Raw genomic sequence first — 27496 nt, 5'->3', positions numbered from 1 at the left:
TGTAGAATCTTGGTGTAGTTTTTTGTGGCCAAGATTGCACATAAAACACACATTGAACCGATCTGTGACTTTTTTTTAAGCTGTGTGGTGCTGTTGCTTGGTAACCATTAGGCCTGGGAATTGGTCACATGCTACATTATGGAAATGTTCTGCTATTTTGGTAGGTTTTGTTCTTTGTTCAAATGCTACAAACACATTCACTCCGAGTGTTCGAGTTTTATTTGGGGTTTAAGAACTTGCCATGCTTAAAAGCTAGTCAAAGGAGTAAGGGATCCATACAGCATATGGATAAAATTACACCTAGTGACACTGTGAATTCATACACACTCCCAAACAGAGTAATGATCCACATATGCTACCTCTGCTTACATTTCCAGACTTCTTTTCTTATCTGGGCTGTGGCCTACTCTTTCGAGAAATGTGAAGTCACTTGACGCCCATGTACAGGACTTGCATACAGGAGCATCTAAAAAAATAAGAATATTATGGAAAAGTTTGTTTTATTCCATAATTTAATTTTAAAAAGTGGAACCTTCATATAGTCTAGTTTCATTACAGTGAAATATTTCAAGCCTTTTTGTTTGTTTTAATCTTGATGATTACGACTTACAAGCTCATGGAAATAAAAAATCCAGTATCACAAAATATTAGAATAAAGAATTTATAATACAGAAATGTCGACCTGAGAAGAGCTCTAATCAGCTATTTAACTCAAAATACCCACATAGGTTTACTGAACCTCTAATCTCTCAGTCTGGTTCAGTACACAACCACAATCATGGGGAAGATGAAAGTAAATTTTGCATTTCATTTGGAAATCAAGGTCCCAGAGTCTGGAGGAAGAGTGGAGAGGCATAGAATCCAAGTTGCTTGAAGTCCAGTGTGAAGTTTCCATAGTCAGTGATGATTTGGGGTGCCATGTCATCTGCTGGTGTTGCACCACTGTGTTGACCGAGAGTCAATGCAGCATCTACCAGGAGATTTTAGAGCACTTCATGCTTCCATGTGCTCACAAGTTTTATCGAGATGCTGGTTTCCTTTTCCAGCAGGACTTGGCCCACAGTGTCAAAACTACTAGTAAGTGGTTTGCTGACCATGGTATTACTGTGTTTCATTGGCCAGGGAACTCGCCTGACTTGAACCCCATAAAGAATCTATGAGAGACAACAGACCCAACAATACAGACGAGCTGAAGGCTGCTATCAAAGTAACCTGGGCTTCCAGAACACCTCAGCAGTGCCACAGGCTGATCGCCTCCATGCCACGCCGCATTGATGCAGTAATTTGTGCAAAAGGAGCCCCGACCAATTATTGAGAGCATAAATTGCATACTCTACAGAAGGTCAACATTTCTGTATTATAAATTCTTTATTCTAATATTTTGAGATACTGGATTTTTTTATTTCCATGAGCTGTAAGCCGTAATCAAGATTAAAATATATAAAGGCTTGAAATATTTCACTTTATGTGTAATAAATCTAGAATATATAAAAGTTCTGCTTTTTGAATTCAATTACGGAAGAAAAAAAACTAACTTTTCCACGATATTCAAATTTTTAGATGCTCCTGTATACTGTATAATTAAATATATGGAGCATTTTTTTACATTAATTAAAATACCCATTTTCAGATGAAAACATTATTGAGACTGGCTGGGATTTTACCTATAGAAACAGAAGCAAGTGAGATGGGCAAAAGTCTCCAGAACAACTGGGGCATGTTCTCCAAAAATGCTTGAAACAAAAACTAACCAACTGACTTTCTTATAAAACGTATAAAACATGACAGTCTTCCTATGAGAACTGAGGTGGTCAAACCAAATATTGGCTTGGTGTAGTTTTACTTTATATAGATTTTTAAATACATACAGTCCCCACTGAAATTATTGGCAAAGCGAATTCTACTGTTTTGCCATACACTAAATATATTTGGGTTTGACATCAAAAGATGAATTAGATGGTAAATCATAATTTCAGCTTTCATTTTCTGATATTTACATCTAAATGTGTTAAACAACTTAGAACAAAAGTAAAGGAACAGATATGCTTAAAGTAAATAACACTTAAAATCTGGTTGCATATCTCTTGTTTTCAATAACTGCATCAACCCTACAATGCACTGATATCATCAAACTGTTGAAATTTTTTTTTTTTTTTTTTTTTTTTGCTTTTCCAGGCTTTTACCACAGCTTCTTTCAGTTGTTTTTTGTTTCGGGGGGTTTCTCCCTTCAGTCTCCTCTTCAGAAGGTGAAATGCTGTTCAACTGGGTTACGGTCTGTTGATTTTTCGACCAGTTTAAAACCTTCCACTTTTCCCCCTGATGAAGTCCTTTGTTATTTTGGATGCATTTCTCTGTAAATTGGAGTACAGATTGTTTCTGTAGACTTCTAAATTAATTCTGCTACTACCATCATGAGTTCCATCATCAACAAAGACTAGCGAGCCTGTTCCAGAAACAGCCATGCAAGCCCAAACCATAACACAACCTCCACCATGCTTGTCTGATGAGCTTCTATGATTTGGATCATGAGCAGATCCTTTCTTTCTCCATACTTTGGCCTTTCCATCACTTTAGCAGAGGTTAATCTTGGTTCCAGAACTTGGTTCATCTTTTGATGTATTTCTTTGTGAATTCTAGTCTGGCTTTCTGATTGTTACTGCTGATGAGTGGTTTACATCTTGTGGTATGGCCTCTATATTTCTGCACTTGAAGTCTTCTTCGAATGGTGGATTGTGATACCTTCACCCCTGCCCTGTGGAGGTTGTTGGTTATGTCACTGACTGTTGTTTTTGTGTTTTTCTTCACAGCTCTCACAATGTTTCTGTCATCAGCTGTTGTTGTTTTCCTTGGCTGACCTGTTCCATGTCTGGTTTCTTTCTTTTTCAGGACATACCAAATTGTTGTATTGGCTATGCCCAATGCTTGTGCAATGGCTCAGGTTGACTTTTGCTCTTTTCTCAGCTTCAAAATGGCTTGCTTATCTCCCATAGATAGTTCTCTGACCTTCTGTTGATTTATCCTTTTTAACAACAAATGCAGTCTTCATAAGTGAAACCCAGGGCTCAAACCAAGAGTAGACATTCAGTGCTGTTAACTCTAAACAATCAATTTAATGGGGCACACCTGGGCAGCAATAAAAAAAAAAAAATCTATCAATCACATTTTCCAATATTCACTTGAAAAAATGGGTGGGATCAAACAAAAGGTTCCATGTTCTAAGTTAACCCATATAGATTTAAATATGAGGAAATTAACGCTGAAATTCTGATCTATCTCACATTCATCTTTTGATCTCAAACCCAAATATCTTTAATGTATTGTGAAAACAATAGTATTGGCCTTGCTGTTCCAATACTTTCAGAGGGGACTGTAAATGTGGCAGTGTGGCAGTGTGTATTATCCTGCTGAAAGAGGCCACTGCCTTTAGGGAATACCGTTGCCATGAAGTGGTGTAATTAGTCTGCAATAATGTTTAGGTAGGTGGTACATGTCAAAGTAACATCCACATGAATGCCAGGACCCAAGGTTTCCCAACAGAACATTGCCCAGAGCATCACACTGCTTCTGCCGGCTTGCCTTCTTCCCATAGTGCATCTTGGTGCCATCTCTTCCCTAAGTAAGCGACACATATGCACCTGGCTGTCCACATGATGTAAAAGAAAACGTGACCAGGCCACCTTCTTCTATTGCTCCATGGTCCAGTTCTGATGCTCACTTACCCATTGAACATGCTTTCGGCAGTGGACAGGGGTCAGCATGGGCACTCTGACCAGTCTGCAGCTATGCAGCCCCATACGCAACGAGCTGTGATGCAGTGTGTGTATTGACACCTTTTTATCATAGCCAGAATTAACATTTTCAGCAATTTGTACTACAGTAGCTCTTCTGTTGGATCAGACCCGACGAGTTAGCTTTTGCTCACCATGTGCATCAGTGAGCATTGAGAGCCCATGACCCATTCGCTGGTTCACTGGTTGTCCTTCCTTCGACAACTTTTAGTAGGTACTAACTACTGAATATTTATAGTAATTTTCAGTTACAATATTTTCTTTTGGATCTGCCAAAGGAACCCATGCAGACACAAGGAGAAATGTGTCAAATCCAGGACTCTGGATTAGTAAATCACCAATACTACCCACTGCACTACTGTAACTACTGCTCTACTGTAACAGTTTGTCAAAGTCACTTACTAATACCTTGCTTTATTAATAGGTTGTTGTTTTTAGTTATAATGTATAAAATAAAACTTTGTGTAAGAAAGTAATAATATATACACAAATAACAAACACATGGAAATGAATGGATAATGGTCATAATTATATTCATTATGAAGGATGTAAGGTTAGGATAACTCTCCATATAAGGCAAGTGTCTTCACTACTGTTTATTTGACTGCTTCGTTTGTTTACTTTCAGAGAGAGGTGACCCAATGCATGTAGGGCACCATTTGTTGCTTCCAGTAGGTTTCTGTGGCAAACATTTCCCCGGCATAGATCTAATGCAGAGAGTACCTTACACACTGAATAAAATTAGTCAACACATCTGGAGTCATCTGGTGGTGATAACGCATATGTAAATTCAAACACCTACAGATTTATACGATTATGTCATATAACGGATGGGAGTTAAAGAAACTAAACCATGTATTAGGAGAGCATGACAATTAGGACAGAAAAAGAGAAAAGCCTCCAATGATTAACTCATTCAAACTCCATCCAAACTCATTCAAACTCTGTGTATCTTCATTACTCGGTTCCAGCTTCAGCCTGTGACTAATCTTTCCACATGGAAATATTTTCCCTTATGATGCAGTAAGGGAAGAGTTTACTCATTCATCCTGAAAAGCGGATTTTAATGCTTCTCTGAATATACAAGCAACGTGCAGCATCAGCACTCTGACTGTAGCATTTTGTATGATGTGACAAACATTAGCAAACTTTTAAGCTCTTCAAAACTTTGGTTAATAAAAATTATTTTCGCAAAACAATATCAATTACAATTAAAATATCATTATTCTTAAAATGCTGGGCTCAATACTGCTGGTTTGTAGGACCCGTAAAAAAGAAATTACCTTACAGATATTGTCATTTTATATTGGTGCGTCTTATATATTGGCATAATGTGCTTTGGAACATTTTTTTCTGGCATGGCAGTTCCTAGTGGGAAACAATACTAGGCAACTTAAAGTACATAGAATGTATCATTATTTTGCTGGTACATGAGATTATTGTTTTTGCTGCATTTGATCTCTCTTTCGACATGCACTAGAACAAGAGATGTTCAGAAGTCTCATTAGATGATGTTATTTCACTTCACATGCATGAATGCTTTTGTTGAGTTAAACTTTGTCACAAAAATGATTTATCAATTATGAAAAAAACATCATTGAAATTTAGCAATAATTTTTACAACTGAACAGTTACAACCTAAACTAGAAATATGCTAATTTTAGACTGTAATAATAATGAACATCTGGCAAAGGATAACGTTCACAGAGTGATTAGTTTGTCGACAATAAACAGTGCCATACTTGACCATATTTGACAAACAGCACTTTTCCATTATATCCTGTGGACTTTTTGGCAGTGCACCTTTTGCATACACATGTGTACCAGATGCCTCGGCTGTCTATGACCCCCTGACATCTTTGGAGTTCAAAGTCTTTGTCAGCTGCTTTGATCAGTGTATGATTTGGAATATAGTAAATTAACTTTTCATTGGCATTGACTCAACAGTGAAAGCCACTAATTGTCAAGACGTTTAGTGATGTGCTAAAGACATGATCTTGCTTAATCTTTTTTTATGCGTGTTAAAAGTGTTTCTAAGGTTACAAACACTGGAAAGTTGCCTTTCAGTTTACAATAGGAGCATGATGAACTATAGTACAAGCATGTGTGGATGACATAATGTACAGGGAATCAGAGCAGTTCAACGGCCAGTTTGTAATGTAAGTTTTACATTACTGACTTCAGGAACAGAAGGATTCATCATTAAAAACAGATATGTGTGAAACATTCATATATTTCTCCTTTTATCATTTGCTGCTGTTGAAATTGCACATAAAACTCCAGCAAAGTAAATCCTTTGCTATCACATGAAAACAGATCTAGATTTTGCGTGGTAAAAGCCTTTGCCTGCCAACACCAGATGTTTTTGTTAAGTCCAAGCCACCCCCAACCCCCTTCGGAAAAGAAATCCACTTGATAAAAACCAACAGCCGGTTGTATACTGGCTGTAGAATGACCAATTGTACTTCATCAACAGAGACTTGGTTCATTTTATGTGTTTATTCCTGTTGAAAAAACAACTGGCAATAGAATAAAACAAGAACTATGACAATCACAGATGTGTAGCAGGTAAAAGAGAACTTTCTCAAGAAGGTTGGAGTAAAAAGTTTAGATACAGTCTTTAGGTGTTCTGTGAACACAATTACATTAAACATTAAACCTTATTTCAATACATGCAGCACTGAACATAGTTGTATTCCATTTATTTCTAGTGCACAGTGCTAATATTCCACGGTTGCATGTACACCCCATATGTATGACACATGCATGGTTTGTTTTCTCAAATGTGCACTCTTTATGCCTTTATAATACACTTTTAGCATCAAGTAAAAATATGCACAACAGAGTCTTTTATGCTTTATAGCATGGGATATAAGGAGAAACCATCATGAGCTGTCTAGTGATTAATTTGTGACATTTGTGACAAGAATTTGTTCCATGCACATTTCAAGGAATACTTAAATTGATTTGATATGCTAAATAATAATTTAATATTTATCCAGGCAAATAAGAGCACGGGCCAAATATTGTATGTTAAACAACAGCAAAATCAAATCCAACTTCAAGAAACACATGCATAGTGTAAGATTCGCATCTGGGAGAGTCCTGTATGTCACTCAGTTAAAAACAGGAAGAACATACATAAGACCTTTGAATTCACACTGTTTAGCTGAGAAGATGGAAAAGGGGGGTTAAGGGTAGGGGGATCAGTTCTCAAGGAAAGCCACGTAGTCAGTGAGTCTGGCCAGCTGTTGCTCGTTTGGAACCAAAGAGACAGGGGGTGGATCTGGAGAGAAAGAACGGCAAAGAAGAGAGCATGAGCCTGACACTAGAATATAAATTTCATAAAATCTCCCCATTCTCTAACAACTTTTACTGCAAAGAAACATGTGAACATAATGTGACTAAACACATCTAGCTGAACTGTGTGTAAAATTAACTGTGTTAACTATGTTAAAAAACAGCAGAGGATGAATCAAATTAAACCATAGGCCAAAGAATAAGGGAGAGAAGTGCGTGAGCAATAATTTATATGGTTACCATGGACAACAGACATTTTGTTTTTCTAAATGCTGGGGGAGTATAACTGGAAAATTACAAGCAAATGACTCAGACCTACACAAGGAGTAAAAAGAAACGTTCTTTCTTTAAACAAAATGAAATAGTGCCCCCACCTGGTTTCTGTGGCAATATCATTCGGGCATTAGGGTCCGCCTGCCACCCATGACTGATAACACCTTTAGAAAGAGAACAAGCAGGGAGATAGAGCGAGAGCGAGAGAGAGAGATCAATTTCTGATTAAATCTTTCTAGCTACTGTAGTACATCAAAGCAGCTAATGAGGCATCTACTGTTTTCCTGTATCTAAAGCTCCTAGAAAGAACTTTAAAAAAAAATCCCTTTACAGAACTTTGTGAAAACCCTTTCATGCTTTTCCTTATATATGTCTATTTTTCAGTACATCAGTGGTTTCTTTCTTTTTCAGGACATTCCAAATTGTTGTAAGGGCTATACCCAATGTTTGTGCAACGCCTCTGAATGTTTATCCCTTCTTTTCTCAGATTCAAAATGGCTTGCTTTTCTCCCATAGACATCTCTGATCTTCATGTAGGGCTTACCCTTTTTAACAACAAATGCAGTCTTCAGAGGTGAAAATGAAGGCTATAACCAAGAGTAGATGTTTAGAGCTATTTCTTGCTTAAACATTCGATCTACCAGGAAACACCTGGGTAACAAGAAACACTCGTCACTCACACGTCCCAATATCTTTGCTCGCCTACAAATTGGGCGTGTGATACAAAATCTGCTATGTTCTGTCGATTAAAATATCTACATATAAATACCAGGACATTAGAGCTGAAATTCCAAAATCTATTCTCATATTCATCTTCTAATCTCAAACCCGAATGTCTTCAGTCTACACCAAAAACAAATGAATTGTCCTTGCTGTTATAATAGTTTTTAAGGGGACTGTATTTTGAAGACTTGTAATTTGTGACCAATGTCATGCAAGAACTAAAACCACACAGTTCTTGATCATTATATAATGTCCCACAATGTCTCAAGCAAGAACACATAGTACATGAGATGAAGGAAAGTTACTGTGGGATTAATAAAATAAATGGGACTGTTATAAGGATGAGTGTGGGTTGTAGCGCAGGCAAACATAAATGTGTATGAATACTATTCTGATAATTTTTTTTTCCAAATGATTAATGAGTTCACTTTGAATTCAAATTAAAGCCAACATGTATATTATTAGATAATATAGAGTTAGTACAGTCCAAGAGTGGCTTGTAAATGTCTAATTGTATAAAAGACATACAAACATTTTATTGGTGAACATTTAACAATTTGACATATTCTTTAGCTATTGGAACACTTATACTGAGGATCTAAATGAATGTCCGGTTTGATTTTAAATTGTATATTACCCTTTACAGCTTCTTCCACGGAATATCCCACAAAGGAGGCAAAGTCATCTGCACTGATTGACGTGTATGCTTGGGCTACAAGGCCATATGCCCTCCTGCGGGTAGACTCTAGATGGGGATAAAATACAAAACCAAATGACCTTATTCACTGAACGTCAAATTCAAGGTGTGAATATGTTTGCAAATAATCTGAACCCCATTCATTAACCAATATAGTACATTTTAAAAATTTCTGCCCAGTGTGAGTCTACTTGTATTTTATAAACTTTTATTATGTTCATTTAAAATGTATATATATATATATATATATATATATATATATATATATATATATATATATATATATATATATATATATATATAGCCACTACATTTCAATTTCTCAATGAAGCAACTATGACAGAGGGAGGAGCTTTACCAGGTACTTTACCATGTTCCTCTGTCTCCTTGTTGGTTTATGTTTGGTAACTCACTCTACTCAGTACTTTTCTCTCTGTCTCCCTCCAAGAACCCATCCCAGTCTTATTAACATCACAAACAAAGTGGTTGCTTCTTTTCACAAAATGGATTCATAAACAAAAGAAGGAGATTTTTTTTTAAAAATGGAAAATAATATGCATATGTATAGCCTATAGGTAACACATATGCTAAGATTGCTTTGCTTGCTGCAGCTATTTGGATTTATACAACAAGATAAAAGACTGAGTCTTGCTTTGACTCTCAGGTCAGCTCAGTGGTCATTTTATAAAACATGTTGCCTGGGGATTATTTCAGCTCAAGTCACACAGTGTTAGCAAAACATGACTCAAAGAATCTATTTCTAAGCAGCTATTTGGATTTATACAACAAGATAAAAGACTGAGTCTTGCTTTGACTCTCAGGTCAGCTCAGTGGTCATTTTATAAAACATGTTGCCTGGGGATTATTTCAGCTCAAGTCACACAGTGTTAGCAAAACATGACTCAAAGAATCTGGTTGCTTAATATTCCTCTTTAACTTGCAGTATGAGTTGCTGAAGAATCAGAGGGCAGAAATAGGAGCTCGGTCATCTGTCCTACACTGACATACTATTCCAAAGCCTCCTAAAAATAGGCCATGCAGTCTTTCATAAGCAAAGAAAGCACAAACACAAAACTGATTTTGAAGACCTAAAAAAGAACAATGATAAAATTTAATCTAGATATCAAATTTATGTTTAAGAAGTATATGTAATTTAATGCTTTATTAAATATTCCATTATAATGCAGCAGAATAACCACAGTAATCACAAAAACTGACTTATACAATCTTACACAGTCTTATTTTAAATTTTACTTATTTTACATTGTGCTGTATTGGCTTCATATCCAAGTAAATTAACAGTATGATCATGTTTTCCACTCATTTCAGAATACAGTGTACTCTCAGCATATTATTCACATAGAAACTAATATATAAACTATCATTATAAAAAAAAGTATAAAATGGCTCTACATCTCTAACAATGTTGCTTTGTAGTTTTCAGTGTTCAAAAAGCTTAGCAGCCCTGTAAACCCATCTAATACCTGTTAACATACATTATTTAGCAACATTTTTGACATTGTCCTTCGCTTCTCCTTCACAGACTCTAACTCTCTAACCACCATGTGTCCAGTTCACTCCTCTTCTTCTTCCTCTGCATCTTCATATTCTTCATCATCATCTGCTCCAAAGTCAATCTTGGACAACAATGTCTCAATTTGGTCTGTGAAAAGAGTAAAATGGTCCATCCTCTCAAAACCAGGTTCAGGTCTTTCCTCAGCCAGGGAACTCTTGGCTGCATCCTTTGTCTGTGCAATGAGACCCTTTGAGGTCTGCAGGAACTCTGCAGCACTGCTTTGTTCAAGGGCCTGAACTGCTGTATCAGTGAGTTCTGTGCCTGCTTGGAGGCGGTCTCCATAACGTCTAGCTAGCTTTCGTAAGGCTGCCACCTTCTCATCCTGCTCTTTGCTAATACGCTCCAAGAGGGCATTCTTTCTTTCCTCTAGAACTACATATAGAACATCAAATCGCTCCCCTAGCCTTTGCTTAGCATGCTGGGCATTGTCTTGAACAGCTTTGCAAGCTTCTTCCATCTGGTTTAGAAGGGCCTGCAGTCGCCCATTGCCTGCAACCAGAGCATCAATGGCATTGCTCATCTCTCCCTTTTGAGCCTGGTAAACGCTAGCAAGGGGGGAAACTTCACAATCCTTGTGCTGTCCAAACACTTTACACATTGAGCAAGTGGGAATCTGGTGGGTCACACAGTAGATGTTAATCTTTTCATCCTGATGCTCCTCACACAGTGGTTCAGTGGAGACTTTAAGTTTTACAGGTGCTGCTGTCGTTCCACCACCTTCTTGCTGCTGTTTGTAAAGGTCAATAATGTTCTCTACTAGAAGATTCCTTTGAAGTCCATGTACACCGTGACGATCAAGAACCACTTCAAAACGACATGTTGGACACCTGAACACCCCACCTGAAAATCTGTAAGGGTTTCGAGAGTCGTAAAGGTCACTAGCACATCCACGGCACAGGTTATGTTGACAGGGAAGGATCACTACAGGCTTGGTGAACATATCAAGACAGATTGGGCAACTAAGTTGTTTTTCCAGACTTTCCATGGAATTAGGTGACCCCATCAGGGAGCCAGTCCTCTGGATGTCCATTTTAGCTACCGCTGGTGTCTAATGCTGGCTGCAATGTCTGTAGTAATTATGGCAACACAGCACAGGCATGTCCCATCAGCTGTCAGTTCTGCAGAAACACAGCAGCCAAAGGTTTTATACCATGCTCTTGTTGCTCGTGACACTCAATCCCACCAACCAATCAGGGCACACAGCTTGTTTTTAAGTCTCTTTTTGGAAAAGCAACACCCCTAACCTCCCAACAGCCACCATAAGTCACATGCCTCTAAGACTCCAGGACACAAAGCTTCAGCTTTTCCAGTGACAAATTCCAAACAATTAAATACTTGAGCAGTGATAAACAAGGCCCATCTGTTGAGCCATGGACCCAAGTCTGTCATATGGTTATTATATTAACCATTACAAATGAACTTTTAACTGTTTACTTTGTTAAAATTAAAATTGTAGCACTGTAGCATTGCTTTTTTTTAAGAGGAGGCACAACTTAAAATTTAAATACATTTTTAAAAAGTAATGAAAATCAAAAGCTATTAATTTTTGTTATATAGCATCTTTTGTTGACTGTACAGCAATGGAAGATGTTTTGACTAGATATCTTTACTATAAAGAAAAAACAGATTGTATTATGACCACCTATCAAATTTCACTAAACAGTATAAATTATCATTTTAAAATATACTGCGAAAAAAGATACTTGTTATATTAGCATATCCTCATACTTATTGGTCAAACTGACCAATATCAAATTTGTTCTTGAAAAAAAAAAACATGTCTATTTAATTTCTAGATATACATAGGGAACACACTGCTACATGAGCAAAGGACTATTTTTAACTTCTTGCTTTGGCTCGGGTGAATCAAGTGCAGGCACATGGGGATCAAGTGAATAGTGTGTGTAAGTGATTCCTTCACTTAGCTCAGAAACAAGTTTCAGAGAAATGTTTTGCTCTTCTACCGAAATTAGTAACATTCCTCCCCCACCCCACCTACCCGTAAAACTAGGCTGAGCACATTCCCAAGTGTTTGTCTACCTAATTTGTCAGGAAACCTAGTCTGGCAGAAAGCCTACATGCATTATAACAAAAGTGAGACACTGTAGGATCTGCAAGTCTTGAAATGAGAAATAACCTCACACACTTCATAATGCAGCACAAGAGTCTCCATGTAAATATTTTGGTTGTAAAACAAGTGTAAAGTGCAGAAGGACTGAACTTTGTAAAGATCAGAAGGACTGAAAAGCTTTGCACGGTTCCAGGAGGTCAGAACATGTTTGTCATTTACACTGATGGATAGCAGATATCCATATAAAAATCCCAAAGTTCAGCACAAGCACAACAAACTAAAACAAATCCCAAATAAAGCAGCTGCAAAGCACATGCCCCAAAGCCTTGAACTGGGTTTACAACACCCTCTGCTCCTGTAAACTGTTACATTCAAGACAGTTTGATTAACATGACTCGGCCACAATCCCCAAGACTTCTATACAAGCTTTGTACTCACAATTAGGCTTATCTTTCAGTAAACAGTTATGGTTATTTTGGGCCGTTGTGATTACTGAAGAATGCACTGAAAATCATCAAGTGGAAACAGGAAACTGGAACTGGAATAAGGAACACATTTAGAGTTACTTTGAGCTAATTTGGTAAGCTTTGATGAACCATAAAACAATGTGCTGATTGTAATAGAAGTTGATGATGTGACACATACTTTATTTACTTAAAAATGCATTACTAAGATATTATACACATTATGTCCACGTTATTAGGAACAGCTTACTCTTGTCTTTTTGAGTCATGTTGAGTTTTCATAGATATTTTCACCTCTAATTTGTTTATTCTGAATACAGATTTCTATAAACCTGCTTTGTGATAATGTCCAGTGTTAAAAGTGCTACATAAATAAAATTTCATTTAACTAAATTTAGTAGGTTTTCTAGATAGAAAACACATCTGTGCGATGGAACAAAATACACTTACAGTTCTGTGAAAAATGTATTTGTTTTCTTGTTTTTGTACATCTCTCATAGTAAATAGTTTTAGACCTTCAAATGAAATACAACATAAAACAAATGCTACCTGAGTGAAAATAGAATACAACTTTCATTTATTTATTTATCGAAGAGAAAAAAAGAAAAAAAGTGATCCAACACATATCACCCATGTGAAACACTAACTGACACATTAAACTTAAAACTTATCTGGTTGTGTCACCTTTAGCAGTAATAACTGCAACCAAAAGCTTCCGATAACTGGAGATCAGTCTTTCACAGCACTGTGGTGGAATTTTTGCCCACTCTCCTTTGCAGAATTGCTTTAGTTCAGGCACACTGGAGGGCTTACGAGCATGAACTGCCTGTTTAACCTCCTGCCACAGCATCTCAATTGGCAGACTTTAACTAGGCCACTCCAAAACTTGAATTTTGCTTTTTCTGAGCCATACAGAGGAGAACTACCTCCTATGCTTTGGAACATTCAGTGCGTTTACATGGACAACAATAATCCCCTCTTAACCCGATTAAGACCATACTTTGATTAAGAAACTACCATGTAAACAGCAATTTTTAATTACCTTAATCTAATTAAGGTCATACTCAAAGTAAGTAATAATCAAATTAAGACAGGTGGAGTTCTCCTGTTTTAGTCGCATTATGGACGTGTATTACAGACATGTAAACACCTTAATCACATTATGAACGCCGTGTGAGCATTTTCACCACATTTTGCGACAGGACACGATCACAAACGGCAGATTTACGGCGAACAAAAGAGTTCAGCTGCATCCCAAACCGCATACTTGCCTACTAGTGCCTACTGGCCTGTAGTGGGGAAAAATACATGCATCTCGGCTACTATTTAGACGGTAAGTATGCAGTTTGGGACGCAGCCCACGGCTTCAAGCAGTTGTCTATTAGCACGTATAGCATGACAAATAATTAACTGCACTTAAAACGTTCGTAAAAAAATTTAATAAAAACACCCCAAACTGTATACGGTACCATAACGAAGATTATGATTATGTTGATACATGAAATTCTGGAGGGACATTGGATGGCGTGGCGCGGTAACGTAATGATGCGTGCTGTTAATCTAATTATGTTCTATAACATGTAAAACGTGAACATTCACTACGTTTACATGGACAGCGGTAATCTAATCATTGACCTGACTCTGAGTAAGATAATAATGTGGTTAAGGAGTTTACATGAGTCGCTTTTAAAATATTCCTGTCATGTTCCCGTTTTACATGTTTTCACGTATCAACATACAGTTCATCTTCGTTATGGTACCATATACAGCTCTGGGTGTTTTTATTAAATTTTTTTACGAACGCTTTAAGTGCAGTTAATTATTTGTCATGCTATACGTGCTAATAGACAACTGCTTTGGGACAGCTACGTCCCAAACCGCGAACTTACCGTCTATATAGTAGCCGAGATACATGTATTTTTCCCCACTACAGGCTGATAGTAGGCATGTATGCGGTTTGGGACGCAGCCGAACTCTCTTGTTCGCCGTAAAGTGTAAAACTGCCGTGTGTGATCGTGTCCTGTCTCAGGATGCGGTGAAAACTCTCACATGACGTTCATAATGTGATTAAGGTGTTTACATGTCTGTAATACACGTCCATAATGCAACTAAAACAGGAGTACTCCACCTGTCTTAATTCGATTATTGCTTACTTCGAGTATGACCTTAATTAGATTAAGGTAATTAAAAATTGCTGTTCACATGGTAGTTTCTTAATCAAAGTTTGGTCTTAATCGGATTAAGAGTGGATTAATGTTGTTCATGTAAACGCACTGATTATCTTGCTGAATAATCCAGTTACCCTTGAGTTTCAACTTACGGCCTGAAGACCGGACATTCTCCTTTAGGATTTTCTGGTAGAGAGCAAAATTCATCTTTCGCTGAATTACTGCAAGTTGCCCAGGCCCCGAAGCAGCAAAGCATCCACACACTATCACACTTCCACCACCATGCTTGACCGTAGGTATGATTTTTTTGTGGAATTCTGTGTTTAGTTTACACCAGATGTAACAGGACCCCAGTCTTCCCACCAGTTCCACTTTCCACTCATCAGTTCACAGAACATCCTCCTGAAATATCTGGGTTAGCAGTGGTTTTCACCTCACCACTCATGCATGGATGCCATTTTTGCCCAGTGTCTTTCTGATAATGGTGTTACGAACAGTGACCTTTATTGATGCGAGAGAGGCCTGTAGTTACTTTAGTGTTGTCCTTGGCTCTTTTGTGATTTCCTGGATGAGTTGTCGCTGTGCTCTTGGAGGAATTTTGGAAGGTCGGCCACTTCTGGGAAGGTTCACTACTGTGCAGAGTTTTTCCATTTGGAGATAATGGACATATGGTCCTTTGGAGTCCCAGAGCCTTTGAAATAGCTTTGTGACCCTTCCCAGTCTGATGTATTTCAATCACCACCTTCCTTATCATTTCTGGAATTTCTTTCAATTTTGGCATAGTATGTTACTGGGTAAGACCTTTTCACCAACCTCATGATGTTGAAAAAGTTCTATTTAAGTGTTGATTTGATTGAACAGGATTTGCAGTAATCAGGCCTGGTTGTGTCTAATCCAGTTGAACCCTGCACTTATGTATGCAGTATCATAGATTTGTAGAATTAGTATCTATGGGGACAAAAACATTTTCACACAGGTCCAGTTGGTATTGGTTAACTTTTTTGCTTCATTAAATGACTATCATTTTACCATTTATCATTTATTAAAAACTGTATTTTGTGTTTACTCAGGCTGCCTTTGTTTTATCTTAGGTTTTAGATATGAAATATAAACAAAAACATAAGAAATCAGGATCCTGATTTTTTCTGTTTTTGTATATATATCTTGGGCAAATACTTTTTCACAGCACTGTATTTATAATCTGTGTACTACCAGTGTTGGGTGTAAAGATGGCAGCATGTTGTATGAGGTGACACTGTGGCCTTGTGTAAAATGGGCTCCAAAAGAATTCCTTAAAGGTCTAAATTGAAAAAAGTCTAATTAAATTTCAGTTTAGTTTTATTTACTATTTTAAAAATATTTATTAAATCTGTTTCATGTGCAGAAAACTACAATAAGTGGCTGGTTTAAAAAAATTAATTAATTAATTTAAAAATAAATAAATAAATAAAAAAACTCTCCTGTGAAGGTTGAAAACATGTGATGCATACTTGGGACGCTTGACAATGGTATTAGGAATTGTATTGTATCTCATAATATGCCTTTCTTTTAGCCTATTCAGTAGTCCTATACATAGAACTTAATAGCCTATGTTGTGTGACTGCAGAGCAACAAAATATCTTCGTCTGCTGCATTCATCATTTCCCCTGTCCATGCTGCCAAACTGATAAAGCAGTGAATGTCTTCACTTGCCAAACATTTAGAGATGCCTCCATGTTTGTCTTTGGTTAGCAACATGCTGGCTAGCTAATTGTGATGAGTGATGCATTTTGTCCTACTCAAAAATAATCTTTTATAGTCGTAGTCATTTTTGTAGATTTATCAAGCTAATATGTCTGAATGTTGATTGAACAAAAGCAAATAATTGTATATCCAGTATGTCATTTAAAGGTAAGAAGTGCTACTTTCTTTACTGCTGATGCTGTGTGCTGCCACGTTGATTATAAATCACTTGCTGAACTCTTGCTAAACTGAGTTGAGGAGACCACACTGGGTTTTTGAGGAGGAATTCCAAGTTGAGGAGGCATTTTATTTGGTTTTTACTGGTTAGAGGTAAGGGAATTAGGAGTTAGCATCGGCTACCAGTAATAGCAGCTTGTTAACTCACTTGATATGTTTATTTACGACCCTGAGTACAGGTCAATAATGATAACAACAACAACAATAATAATAATAATAATAATAATAATAATAATAATAATTTAAAAAATGGCTAAATGTTAATGCTAGGGACTAGCGGCTACAGCCAACTCAACCAGGTTCTGTTGGGTTTTGTTTTTTCTGTAATTGTGTAATTTGTACATGGCTCAGTGATAGTTAGAGGTCATGAAAGTACAATAGTTAGGTGATTGCATATTACACAAGATCTCACAAGCCTACTGTATACAGTGAAATAGATGGGTAGATACAGATCGAGTGAAGAACATAAATATGAAAAAAAAAAAAAAATTAAGTGCAATATGAAAAAACACAAGAAATATATGTAACTGAATGTGCAATAGGATTTTGTGCATAATGGATACAGTTGAGGCCAAAGGTTTACATACACTGAGGCTAAAGATATTCAGTTTCAGTTTTTCACAACTTCACATATTTCATATTATTATACATTTCTTTTGGCAAGTCAATAAGGGCATTTACTATGTTTACATCAAAGGTCATTTTAAAATTGACTCGAGAGAGATTTATTTCAACTTTTTCTCACTATATCAGAATTCCACTGTATCAAATTTTTACATACATCAGTTTGGCTCTCTCTCGTTTTTACATTTACATTATACATTTATGCACTTAGTAATTAGGAGTGACAATTCTGAGCGCACACGTGGCAGTATTTAAGGGCATACCTTTAGAACCAGTGCCTTTTTTGCTAGAGATGCACCGATACTAAACTTCTCAGCCGATACCAATAAACGATTATTCAGAGTGATATCGGCTGATAGTGATAACCAATACCGATAGTTCTGCCTTTTCTGCCTTCTTTTAAATTAATAATAATTAATTCCACAATTCTGAAAGAAATGCAAATAAAATCTTTATTCTGTCCATTTCAACAAGTTGTTTCACAATAACTGGTCTCAAACAGAAAACACATTACTCTAATTAAGATTAACACATGAACTAAATTCTGATGATTAAAGTAAGATTTCATAACTTATTGAATGTTATTAATTCATATTAACAGAATTAAGTGAGTGAATTCTAAAAAACTACCTATTAGGCTCACATTCACTCACCACAAACAAAAGCATTTCCACTTCATCATTGACATCAAACTGGTAATATATAGGCATAATATATACTTTTTTTGGATGATATTAACTCATTAACATTAACTGGATTTGAAAAACTACATTTTTAATACATTTTTCTGTGCAATATATACTACTTTTTTGTCAACCCATCTTCATTTAAATCTTTCAACGGTGTACTGGCTCTTTAATTAATTACAAGCAGCGTGGGGGGAAAAATTTGACTCAACGCCAAAACTCCCATTTCACTGCTGCTCCCTTCCGGTGTAAAATTTTAGCGGCGCAGACATTACAAACTGCAGTTTTGTCGTCATTCCACACAAGAGACATCATCTTTACACACAGCACGAAATCGATGTGTTTTCCTGTCCTCTTTTGATTGAAATGATATAATCAGCCCTGATCATCGGATGCTTTTAAACTATCGGCCGATAGCAGGAAAAATAGTGATTATCAGCCGATACATCGTGCATCTCTAGTCTGGGTTACAAAGCTATTTCAAAAGGTTCTGGGATTCCAAAGTACCACAGTGAGAGCCATTATCTCCAAATGGAAAAATTCGGCACAGTAGCGAATCTTCCCAGAAGTGGCCGACCTTCCAAAATTCCTCCAAGGGCATAGCAGCTACTCATGCAGGAAGTCACATAAGAGCCAAGGACAACATTAAAGGACCTACAGGCCTCGCTTGCATCAATAAATGTCACTGTTCATGACTGCATTATCAGAAAGACACGAGGCAAAAACCACTGCTAACCCAGAAGAACATTAAAGTGCTTCTGAATTTTTCCAAAACACACATTCATGATCCTCAAACATTTTGGGAGAATGTTCTGTGGACTGATGAGTCAAAAGTGGAACTGTTTGGAAGACAGGGTTCCTGTTACATCTGGCATAAACCAAACACAGAATTTCACAAAAAGATCATCATATCTATGGTCAAGCATGGTGGTGGCGGTGTGCTAGTGTGTGGATGCTTTGCTGCTTCAGGTCCTGGGCAACTTGAAATAATTGAGGGAAACATGAATTTTGCTCTCTACCAGAAAATCCTAAAGGAGAATGTCCGGTCTTCAGTCTGTAAATTGAAACTCAAGCACAAGTGGATTATGCAACAAGACAATGATCTAAAGTATAGGAGTAAGTCCACCTCTGAATGGCTCAAAAAAAATCACATCACAAAAATCACACAAGGGTAGTTCATGCTCGAAAACCCTCCAGTGTGGCTGAACTAAAGCAGTTCTGCAAAGAAGAGTCGGCCAAAATTCCACCACAGTGATGTGAAAGAATGATCTCCAGTTATCTGAAGCGTTTTGTTGCAGTTATTACTGCTAAAGGTGACGCAACCAAATTTTAAGTTAAAGGGAGCAATTAGTGTTTCACATTGGTGATAGGTGTTGGATAACTTAAAATTAAAAAAATAAAAACTATATTGTGTATTTACTCAGGTTGCCTTTGTTTTATGTTATATTTTGTTTGAAGATCTAAAAGTATTTTGTATGAGATATACACAAAAACAGAAGAAATCAGGATGGGGTAAACACTTTTTCACAGCATTGTAGTAAATAAAAGCTCAGTTATTTTTTTATTTACCTTTTATGGTAATAAAGATTAACTAATTGACACACAGGAAATGTATGGTAACAGGAAAAGTGGTTTTGTGTGGAAAAACTAAAACTGAATATCTTTAATCTCTTTTGACTTTAACTATACATGCAAAAAACAAATATGTGCAAAAATGTTATGAAAATATGAATGTTTAGTTGTGTATATAACATGAAGTAATAGCATAGCACAAGGTTATAGATCATGACTGTGGCTATTTGCCTCCTGCTAATTTCCGTGTGCACATTTGTGTATGTATGTGATAGCTTCAGCAAAACTAGTGAAATCTTTTCCAAGCACTGAAAGCTTTCAATAGACATGCAGATAGGTTAAGAAATCATACAGTAAATATGCTGCTGTTGGTTCTCATTAACCTGTTCATTTGGTTCTAAATTATGATGTAAAATACTATTGTGACACTGTTTGCTGTAATAATAATTTACTAATTTTGTGGAGCTATAATGAATTGTGGCCTTAGGAAACTGAACTTGGTACTTATCACTCTCAGATTGAGGCAGTTAAAGAATGTCTCAAACAAACATAAATCTGTAAGTCAAACATTGTTATTTTATACTGCAGGAATCTCTAATAAACACAATAGCATTAGCTAAAAGTCACAGCAAACCACAGGAAATTGTTCTTAATGCCTATAATACTTGATAGTTACAATTTAAGTATTTAAGATTTAGTCTTGAGACCTGTTATGCTATTTTCCTTCATTGCTGAACCACAAAATTATCACAATTGGATAAAGAAGGTGCTGGCAAATCGTACCATGTCCTATTTTCATTATCAAAAATCAAATACAAAAAGTTAATTTGTGGCAAAATAAAACAAAAAGTGTTGGAAAATGGTTTCAGTGGTGCTTCTCATGTAGTACATTTTATACTAATCAACACACCAACCAACATAAGGAACCAGAATTAATAAATATGTTAATATGTTTGTTCACCGTAACTGTCTCATGTCACATTTCTAAGTAAATTGTGTTGTCTTTACAGTCCTTCATATTCTGCTGGTACGACTTGGCTGTAAAAAAGGTCACTTTGATTGGTATAAACAAACCAAGCAACCATCTATAGAGTGTTCATTTGCATTTCTTTTTAGTATTAGTGTGTAGTGTCAAAGTCATCATAATCAACATACTCCAAAAGCACACAGTCACATGGACACAGCCTGAAAAAGTACCTCTTAGAGACTCCATTACAGGAAGAATTGGTTCAGACCACTGATAGGCAGCAATTGCACTGTAGATGCCTGGGAAATCTCGCTGCCAGATACATTGTCCTACCGCCCAAATAGCTGCCAGTTCTGGGTGTGCCTGTGCAAATACTTTTCATTAGATTTCAACAATATTTTCTTATTTACAGTGTTATTAACAGTTTCTGTACATGATTTTAATGATTATGTTCATCACAGACCTCCAAATTGTTTATCCAATTCAGATTTATTATACTGTCCAAGCTTCTGAAATTAAAATTTTTATTTTATTTAATTTCACATGTGGACCAAAGTGTATACTACTTGGCATTAGACACGTGCTGATTACAGTTCTGAAACACAATAATTGCCTAATATTTTGTAATGCCATTTTTGTTTGTTTGAACATGCAAACACATTAGATTTTTATTTAATTTTTTTTAGAAACAATAATTATGTTTTCTATTGTACTAAATACGAAAACTAAAATATATGTTACTGTAGAGGTCAACCACAATGGATTACAGGTTTAAAGAATAATGTAAAACATAACAGGTCATTGTATAAATAATATAACATGCATACATCAAACTAAGGGCTTTTCACTTTACCACTTCCAGTGTTATTCACTACATCAATGTGGCACTGAAATAAATACCAAATCACCAATTTGATCATCTGGGACAAAATAAAATGGCATACCACACATGTGATAAACCAGAGGCTGTATATATTGTGGATAAACTCAGATTCAGTGAAAAGCGAAGCACATGTTTTACCTCCATCCAAACCATCACGTCGTTAACAGGTCTAATTTTTCTAACGTGTTTTATAAGTTGTCTCCTGTCAGACCAGAGTTTCTGTCATGTTAGAAACTCTCCCAATATTTTTCTTTAGTACAGATATGTTTTATAGAAGTTATTGGATGATATTTATCAGAGCGTAGTGAGAAGATGATAGGTGGAGAGAGTTGAATGACATTGTGGACAGTCACTTTTTACAGATTTAAATACAGAGCACAACTCAGTAAGCTTCTCAATCATATGACAGTAAATAGATGACATAGAGCTATGAGTAACCTGTAGCTAGTAGGTATAGTCTACATTATACTGGAGGGTGAAATGCATAAATAAATGTGTACACAACTACCTAAATAAATTTAGGCATACATTCAGAAAAAAATTAATAATATTATATAAACAAATGATTTTGGTCTCATATTTATTCATTCACCATTTACACTAGAAAATGATCTCATTAGGACAACTATGAGTATTACCGTTTTGATTGCTTGTGGAATCCGCTTCCAAAGATACCTGGCATTGTTCCTGTGGAGTTGTAATATTAATAATAATCATAATCATGATCTTAATAATAACAACAACAACAACAACAATAATAATAAAGCACTCACATATCATTGTGCAGCAGGTAGAGGACCAGTAACTGGGAATACACTTGTGGAGTTGCAATGCCACCTGGAGCCTGCAACAGTAAGTAGCAGATTTTATGCAATATCAAATGTCAGGAAATATTTTGGACAGAGATGTGGGAAATGCATACATTTTAAAATTGTTTAGACAATTTAAATGATAAAAACATGGCATGGTGTTTTCAGAGCACTGCTGTATAATCAGTCTAGTTATTAATAATACAAATAAAACAATCAAACTAGTAGCTAACAATACCAAAGCTTTTTTCTTATTTTATATTTTTGCATGGTTTGAGTGTTTATGATTGCATTCTTTCATGGAGATCCTGTGAAATAATCCACACTTGTAATCCAGAACTATCAATCACTTCACAACAACTGATACATATTATACTTTATATGGTTACACGACCATGTTATAACAGTTTTAAAAAGCTGTTCAGTCGCTTTCAAACAACACTGTCTCCATGCTTCTGTAATCTACAGTGCTTGAGAAAGGTTCCATGGAAATCTGACATTTTAGCCGACTTTGGTGCTCTATTTACGGTTAAAATTATGACTCATGTGCTGCTTTGGAGCTCATTAGTCAATCAGTCAACCATTTTCCCCAGGTCCAAGACTTTGTTTTCTAAATAAAATTTATACTTGTATTTTTTTATTTTTATGATATGGTGAACCTGTAGTACATTTTGTTTAATACCTTAAACTTCTTTTAATATTAACATTTGGTTTATTTAGCTTTATACAAACAGAAATGGGCATTCTTTTGCATTGTTTCTGATTCAGAATAAAAAAAAAGTTTAATTTTTCTTCAATATATTATGAAAATTGAACTGAATCTAATCATGAAGCTAGTATGTTGAATGGAATCAAATGGTGACTGGAGCGTATCGTTACGCCCCAACAAATAGATGATTACAGGATTTACAGACAGTAAACTGCAATTAAATGTCTTTCAAAAATCAAGAGATTATTTTCGTCTATATAACCCTACAGACATACAGCCATAATATAACATTTGGGACACTATTAAATATTCAGTCAACTTTAACCACAAATCCTTCAATAATTGTATAGTTAGTAAAGTGCTATTTCTAAAATAGAAAGGGTGTGACTTCTGAATATTTTTAATCAAATATCCATAAGAATCAAATTGGTTAACTGCTAAGACAAGGAGGAAAAATATGTTTAATCTGATTTAATTAGGGCTTTAACAAGAAGTCAATAATTAAAATAATCAACAACAAATTTCATTATGGTTTAGTTGGGTCTGTGACGTCACTGTGTATAACCCCTGTCAGTGACGTCACTTCACAGGGGTGAAAAACGCATTTCAATGAATTAAACACATCTGAAAAACAGCAGAGGTCACAGTGTGAGCTGCTGAGGGAAAAGTGCACGATCAAGGTTGTCCGAAACAGGAGAATGACTAAAATATACATTTTGATCAAATATGTTGTTTGATGCGATATTTAGAAACTAAAGTAATTGTTTTTTGGTTTTTTTATGAGAGCAGTAACTGTAATGGGGTTATAACATTTAATTGTGTATAAATGTAAGAAGTGTCATACATTTATAGAATAAAGGAACATGTTCCTGTGTTCAAATGAAGGAATGTGTATTACTGCAGAACATTCAACCTCTTACCAGTTAACACTTAGTTTGTGCTTTTTTTCTTTTAGCATTTTTAATAGTGATTTAACTTCTGATTTAAAGCTTGTGGACAATCAGCTGTTTTTTTGTTTTCAAAATATAATGTTAATATTTTACTAAAAATCCTTTACACAATATATAGCACAGCCCACATAAATACATTTAATACCTTTTTCATAGCCTTCAATTCGCACAATGTTTGAAGGACAACATTGGGCAGAATGTGAAATCAACTAATCAAAGAAATAATTGACAAATTAATCAATTATCAAAATAATCATTACTTGCAGCCCTATACGTAATAAAGTATAATTTTCTACTGCAATTAAACTTTTCTCCGGTCAGTGACAGGACACAAGAGTTTACATATTTTACATATGTACTGAAAATCTTATTGAATTAATAAAAAAAAAAAAGTGACCGCAATGGAAATGCATGTTTGTTATTATATAAAGACACAACAGGTACAGTATCTCACAAAAGTGAGTACACCCCTCACATTTTTGTAAATATTTGATTATATCTTTTCATGTGACAACACTGAAGAAATGATACTTTGCTACAATGTAAAGTAGTGAGTGTACAGCTTGTGTAACAGTGTCAATTTGCTGTCCCCTCAAAATAACTCAACACACAGCCATTAATGTCTAAACCGCTGGCAACAAAAATGAGTACACCCCTTAGTGAAAATGTCCAAATTGGGCCCAATTAGCCATTGTGACTTGTTAGTGTTACAAGGTCTCAGGTGTGAATGGGGAGCAGGTGTGTTAAATTTCGTGTCACCGCTCTCACACTCCCACATACTGGTCACTGGAAGTTCAACATGGCACCTCATGGAAGAACTCTCAGAGGATCTGAAAAAAAAAGAATTGTTGCTCTACATAAAGATGGCCTAGGCTATACAAAGATTGCCAAGATCCTGACACTGAGCTGCAGCACGGTGGCCAAGACCATACAGCGGTTTAACAGGACAGGTTCCACTCAGAACAGGCCTTGCCGTGGTCGACCAAAGAAGTTGAGTGCACGTGCTCAGCATCATATCCAGAGGTTGTCTTTGGGAAATAGACGTATGAGTGCTGCCAGCATTGCTGCAGAGGTTGATGGGGTGGGGGTCAGCCTGTCAGTGCTCAGACAATACGCCACACACTGCATCAAATTGGTCTGCATGGCTGTCGTCCCAGAAGGAAGCCTCTTCTAAAGATGATGCACAAGAAAGCCTGCAAACAGTTTGCTGAAGAAAAGCAGATTAAGGACATGGATTACTGGAACCTGTGGTCTGATGAGAGCAAAATAAACTTATTTGGTTCAGATGGTGTCAAGCGTGTGTGGTGGCAACCGGGTGAGGAGTACGAAGACAAGTGTGTCTTGCCTACAGTCAAGCATGGTGGTGGGAGTGTCATGGTCTGGGGCTGTATGAGTGCTGCCGGCACTGGGGAGGTACAGTTCATTGAGGGAAACATGAATGCCAACATGTACTGTGATATACTGAAGCAGGGCATGATCCCCTCCCTTCAGAGACTGGGCCTAAGGTCTCTAACATCCACCAGCTCCGTGATGTCGTCATGGAGGAGTGGAAGGGGACTCCAGTGGCAACCTGTGAAGCTCTGGTGAACTCCATGCCCAAGAGGGTTAAGGGAGTGCTGGAAAATAATGGTGGCCAAACAAACTATTGACACTTTGGGCCCAATTTGGACATTTTCACTTAGGGGTGTACTCACTTTTGTTGCCAGCGGTTTAGACATTAATGGCTGTGTGTTGAGTTATTTTGAGGGGACAGCAAATTTACACTGTTATACAAGCTGTACACTCACTACTTTACAATGTAGCAAAGTGTCATTTCTTCAGTGTTGTCACATTAAAAGATATAATCAAATATTTACAAAAATGTGAGGGGTGTACTCACTTTTGTGACCATAGCGTCCATGTTATAGCCTATTTACTAAACTGGTGATGAAAATGCACACAAAGTGAAGCGTCATGAAAACTAATGATGTGTCTATTTTTATCACCGTTGTACTAGCTCACATTTTGCTGTCATCAAGGACAACTACACTGAGTTGTGTATAAGCAAGGACCAGGATTTCTCTCATCCTTCCCATGGACTGATCATGTTCTGTCTAGAAGAAGGGTAGGGCCAAGTATACCAGATTCATGAACAGTTACCTCCTACAAGATATTCTTCTAAACAAATTATGACTATTTCATTACATTTCACTTCACTCTGATACTCAGACCACTGCGCTGTCACTTAACTAGAGGGACATCATATTTCCCAAGTATTCATACTGCTGTTCAGGACTATTTACATTTTGCAAGATCAGTACAATAGTACTTTCACAAAATAATTTTCGTTTTGTATCATTTCTTTACTGTATTGTGTTGTACTATTGCCTATATGTAATGTCTGTCACTCTCATATTCACTGACTTAGAGTAATGACTGAGTGAACATTTCTAAATATGTAAGGTCTCTCTTTTGTAGCTCCACATTCCCTCTGCATGAGAATGAAAACTGAAAAACGTGTATTTTATTTTCCATATTATCACACTCACTGTTCAGTAACTCAACTAGTGTCTTCTCCAGAGTAAGCATAAGTTGCATGCAGTTTAATCAACTGGTTTATTTCTTAATCGAATAAAAGTCCGTTATATCACCAGCTCTGTCTGTCTGTCTGTCTGTCTGTCTGTCTGTCTGTCTCTGTAATGACAGTGAAGTTGCACACTGTTAATATATAGTTAATGCTAACCGCTGCCTGTGTAACTGGACTAAACTCAATGCTAAGCCACTTCACTAGCCTTCTATCACACCAGTCTTCTATCCGTTCCGTTTTACCTCCAGCTCCTGAGTCTCACATTGCTCCAGAAGCTTCTCGTAATGTTCTCCCAGCATGACTGCCACTGGCATCTTCAAGAAACTTCACACAAAACACAATGTCAATGTTTCTGCTAACCGGTAACGATACAGCGATATGCTAAATGATGTTTTTTCTTCTTCTTTGTTTTGCAAACACAAACATGTTCGGCAACATCGCCACCTATTGAACAGAACCAAATGGACAGTAATTGGACTCCTTCTTCTTCTTCCACTTCTATGAGGTTTTCCCCATTTGATGGCGCATTAGTGCCCCAGCAGGGCTGGAGTGTAGAGGCACGTGTAGCTACAGCTCTAGCGTCGTTCAGTCATCTTCAGTAACCGGTTTATCCTGGTCAGTGTCGCGGTGGATCCGGACCCCATACCCGGGAATACTAGGTACAAGGTGGAAAAAGTCACTTAATACATGATTTAATTAAACAAAGTATTA

General features: G+C 36.6%; 2 protein-coding genes across 2 annotated transcripts; both read right to left on the bottom strand.

The window, feature by feature from the left end:
* Window positions 1-6272: 6272 nt before the first annotated feature.
* On the bottom strand, window positions 6273-27219 carry cops8 (COP9 signalosome subunit 8). The gene is made up of 7 exons (XM_017462007.3): window positions 27028-27219; window positions 22525-22595; window positions 22390-22438; window positions 21099-21231; window positions 8722-8829; window positions 7463-7525; window positions 6273-7074 (listed from the first exon to the last, which is right to left on the bottom strand). Exons 1-7 carry the CDS (start codon window positions 27097-27099, stop codon window positions 6995-6997), a joined length of 576 nt encoding a protein of 191 aa, XP_017317496.1. The 5' UTR covers window positions 27100-27219; the 3' UTR covers window positions 6273-6994.
* On the bottom strand, window positions 9929-11715 carry trim63b (tripartite motif containing 63b). The gene has a single exon (XM_047153695.2). It carries the CDS (start codon window positions 11385-11387, stop codon window positions 10356-10358), a length of 1032 nt encoding a protein of 343 aa, XP_047009651.2. The 5' UTR covers window positions 11388-11715; the 3' UTR covers window positions 9929-10355.
* Window positions 27220-27496: the final 277 nt, after the last annotated feature.

This window comes from Ictalurus punctatus, chromosome 6 (genome assembly GCF_001660625.3).
Source record: "Ictalurus punctatus breed USDA103 chromosome 6, Coco_2.0, whole genome shotgun sequence".
NCBI lineage: Eukaryota > Metazoa > Chordata > Actinopteri > Siluriformes > Ictaluridae > Ictalurus > Ictalurus punctatus.
The sequence above is the reverse complement of the archived record's forward strand: the minus strand, read 5'-3'. Positions and strand labels throughout refer to the sequence as shown.

What these genes read in the sequence shown, in the direction of transcription:
- trim63b (XM_047153695.2), bottom strand. Translation starts at nt 11,387, where the DNA reads ATGGACATCCAGAGGACTGGCTCCCTGATGGGGTCACCTAATTCCATG.
- cops8 (XM_017462007.3), bottom strand. Translation starts at nt 27,099, where the DNA reads ATGCCAGTGGCAGTCATGCTGGGAGAACATTACGAGAAGCTTCTGGAG. An exon ending in GTGAGACTCAGGAGCTGGAG is followed by an intron (nt 22,596 to 27,027) that starts GTAAAACGGAAC and finishes TTACTGTTGCAG; the next exon opens with GCTCCAGGTGGCATTGCAAC. An exon ending in TGTAATGGAGTCTCTAAGAG is followed by an intron (nt 8,830 to 21,098) that starts GTACTTTTTCAG and finishes ATCCCCATCTAG; the next exon opens with AGTCTACCCGCAGGAGGGCA.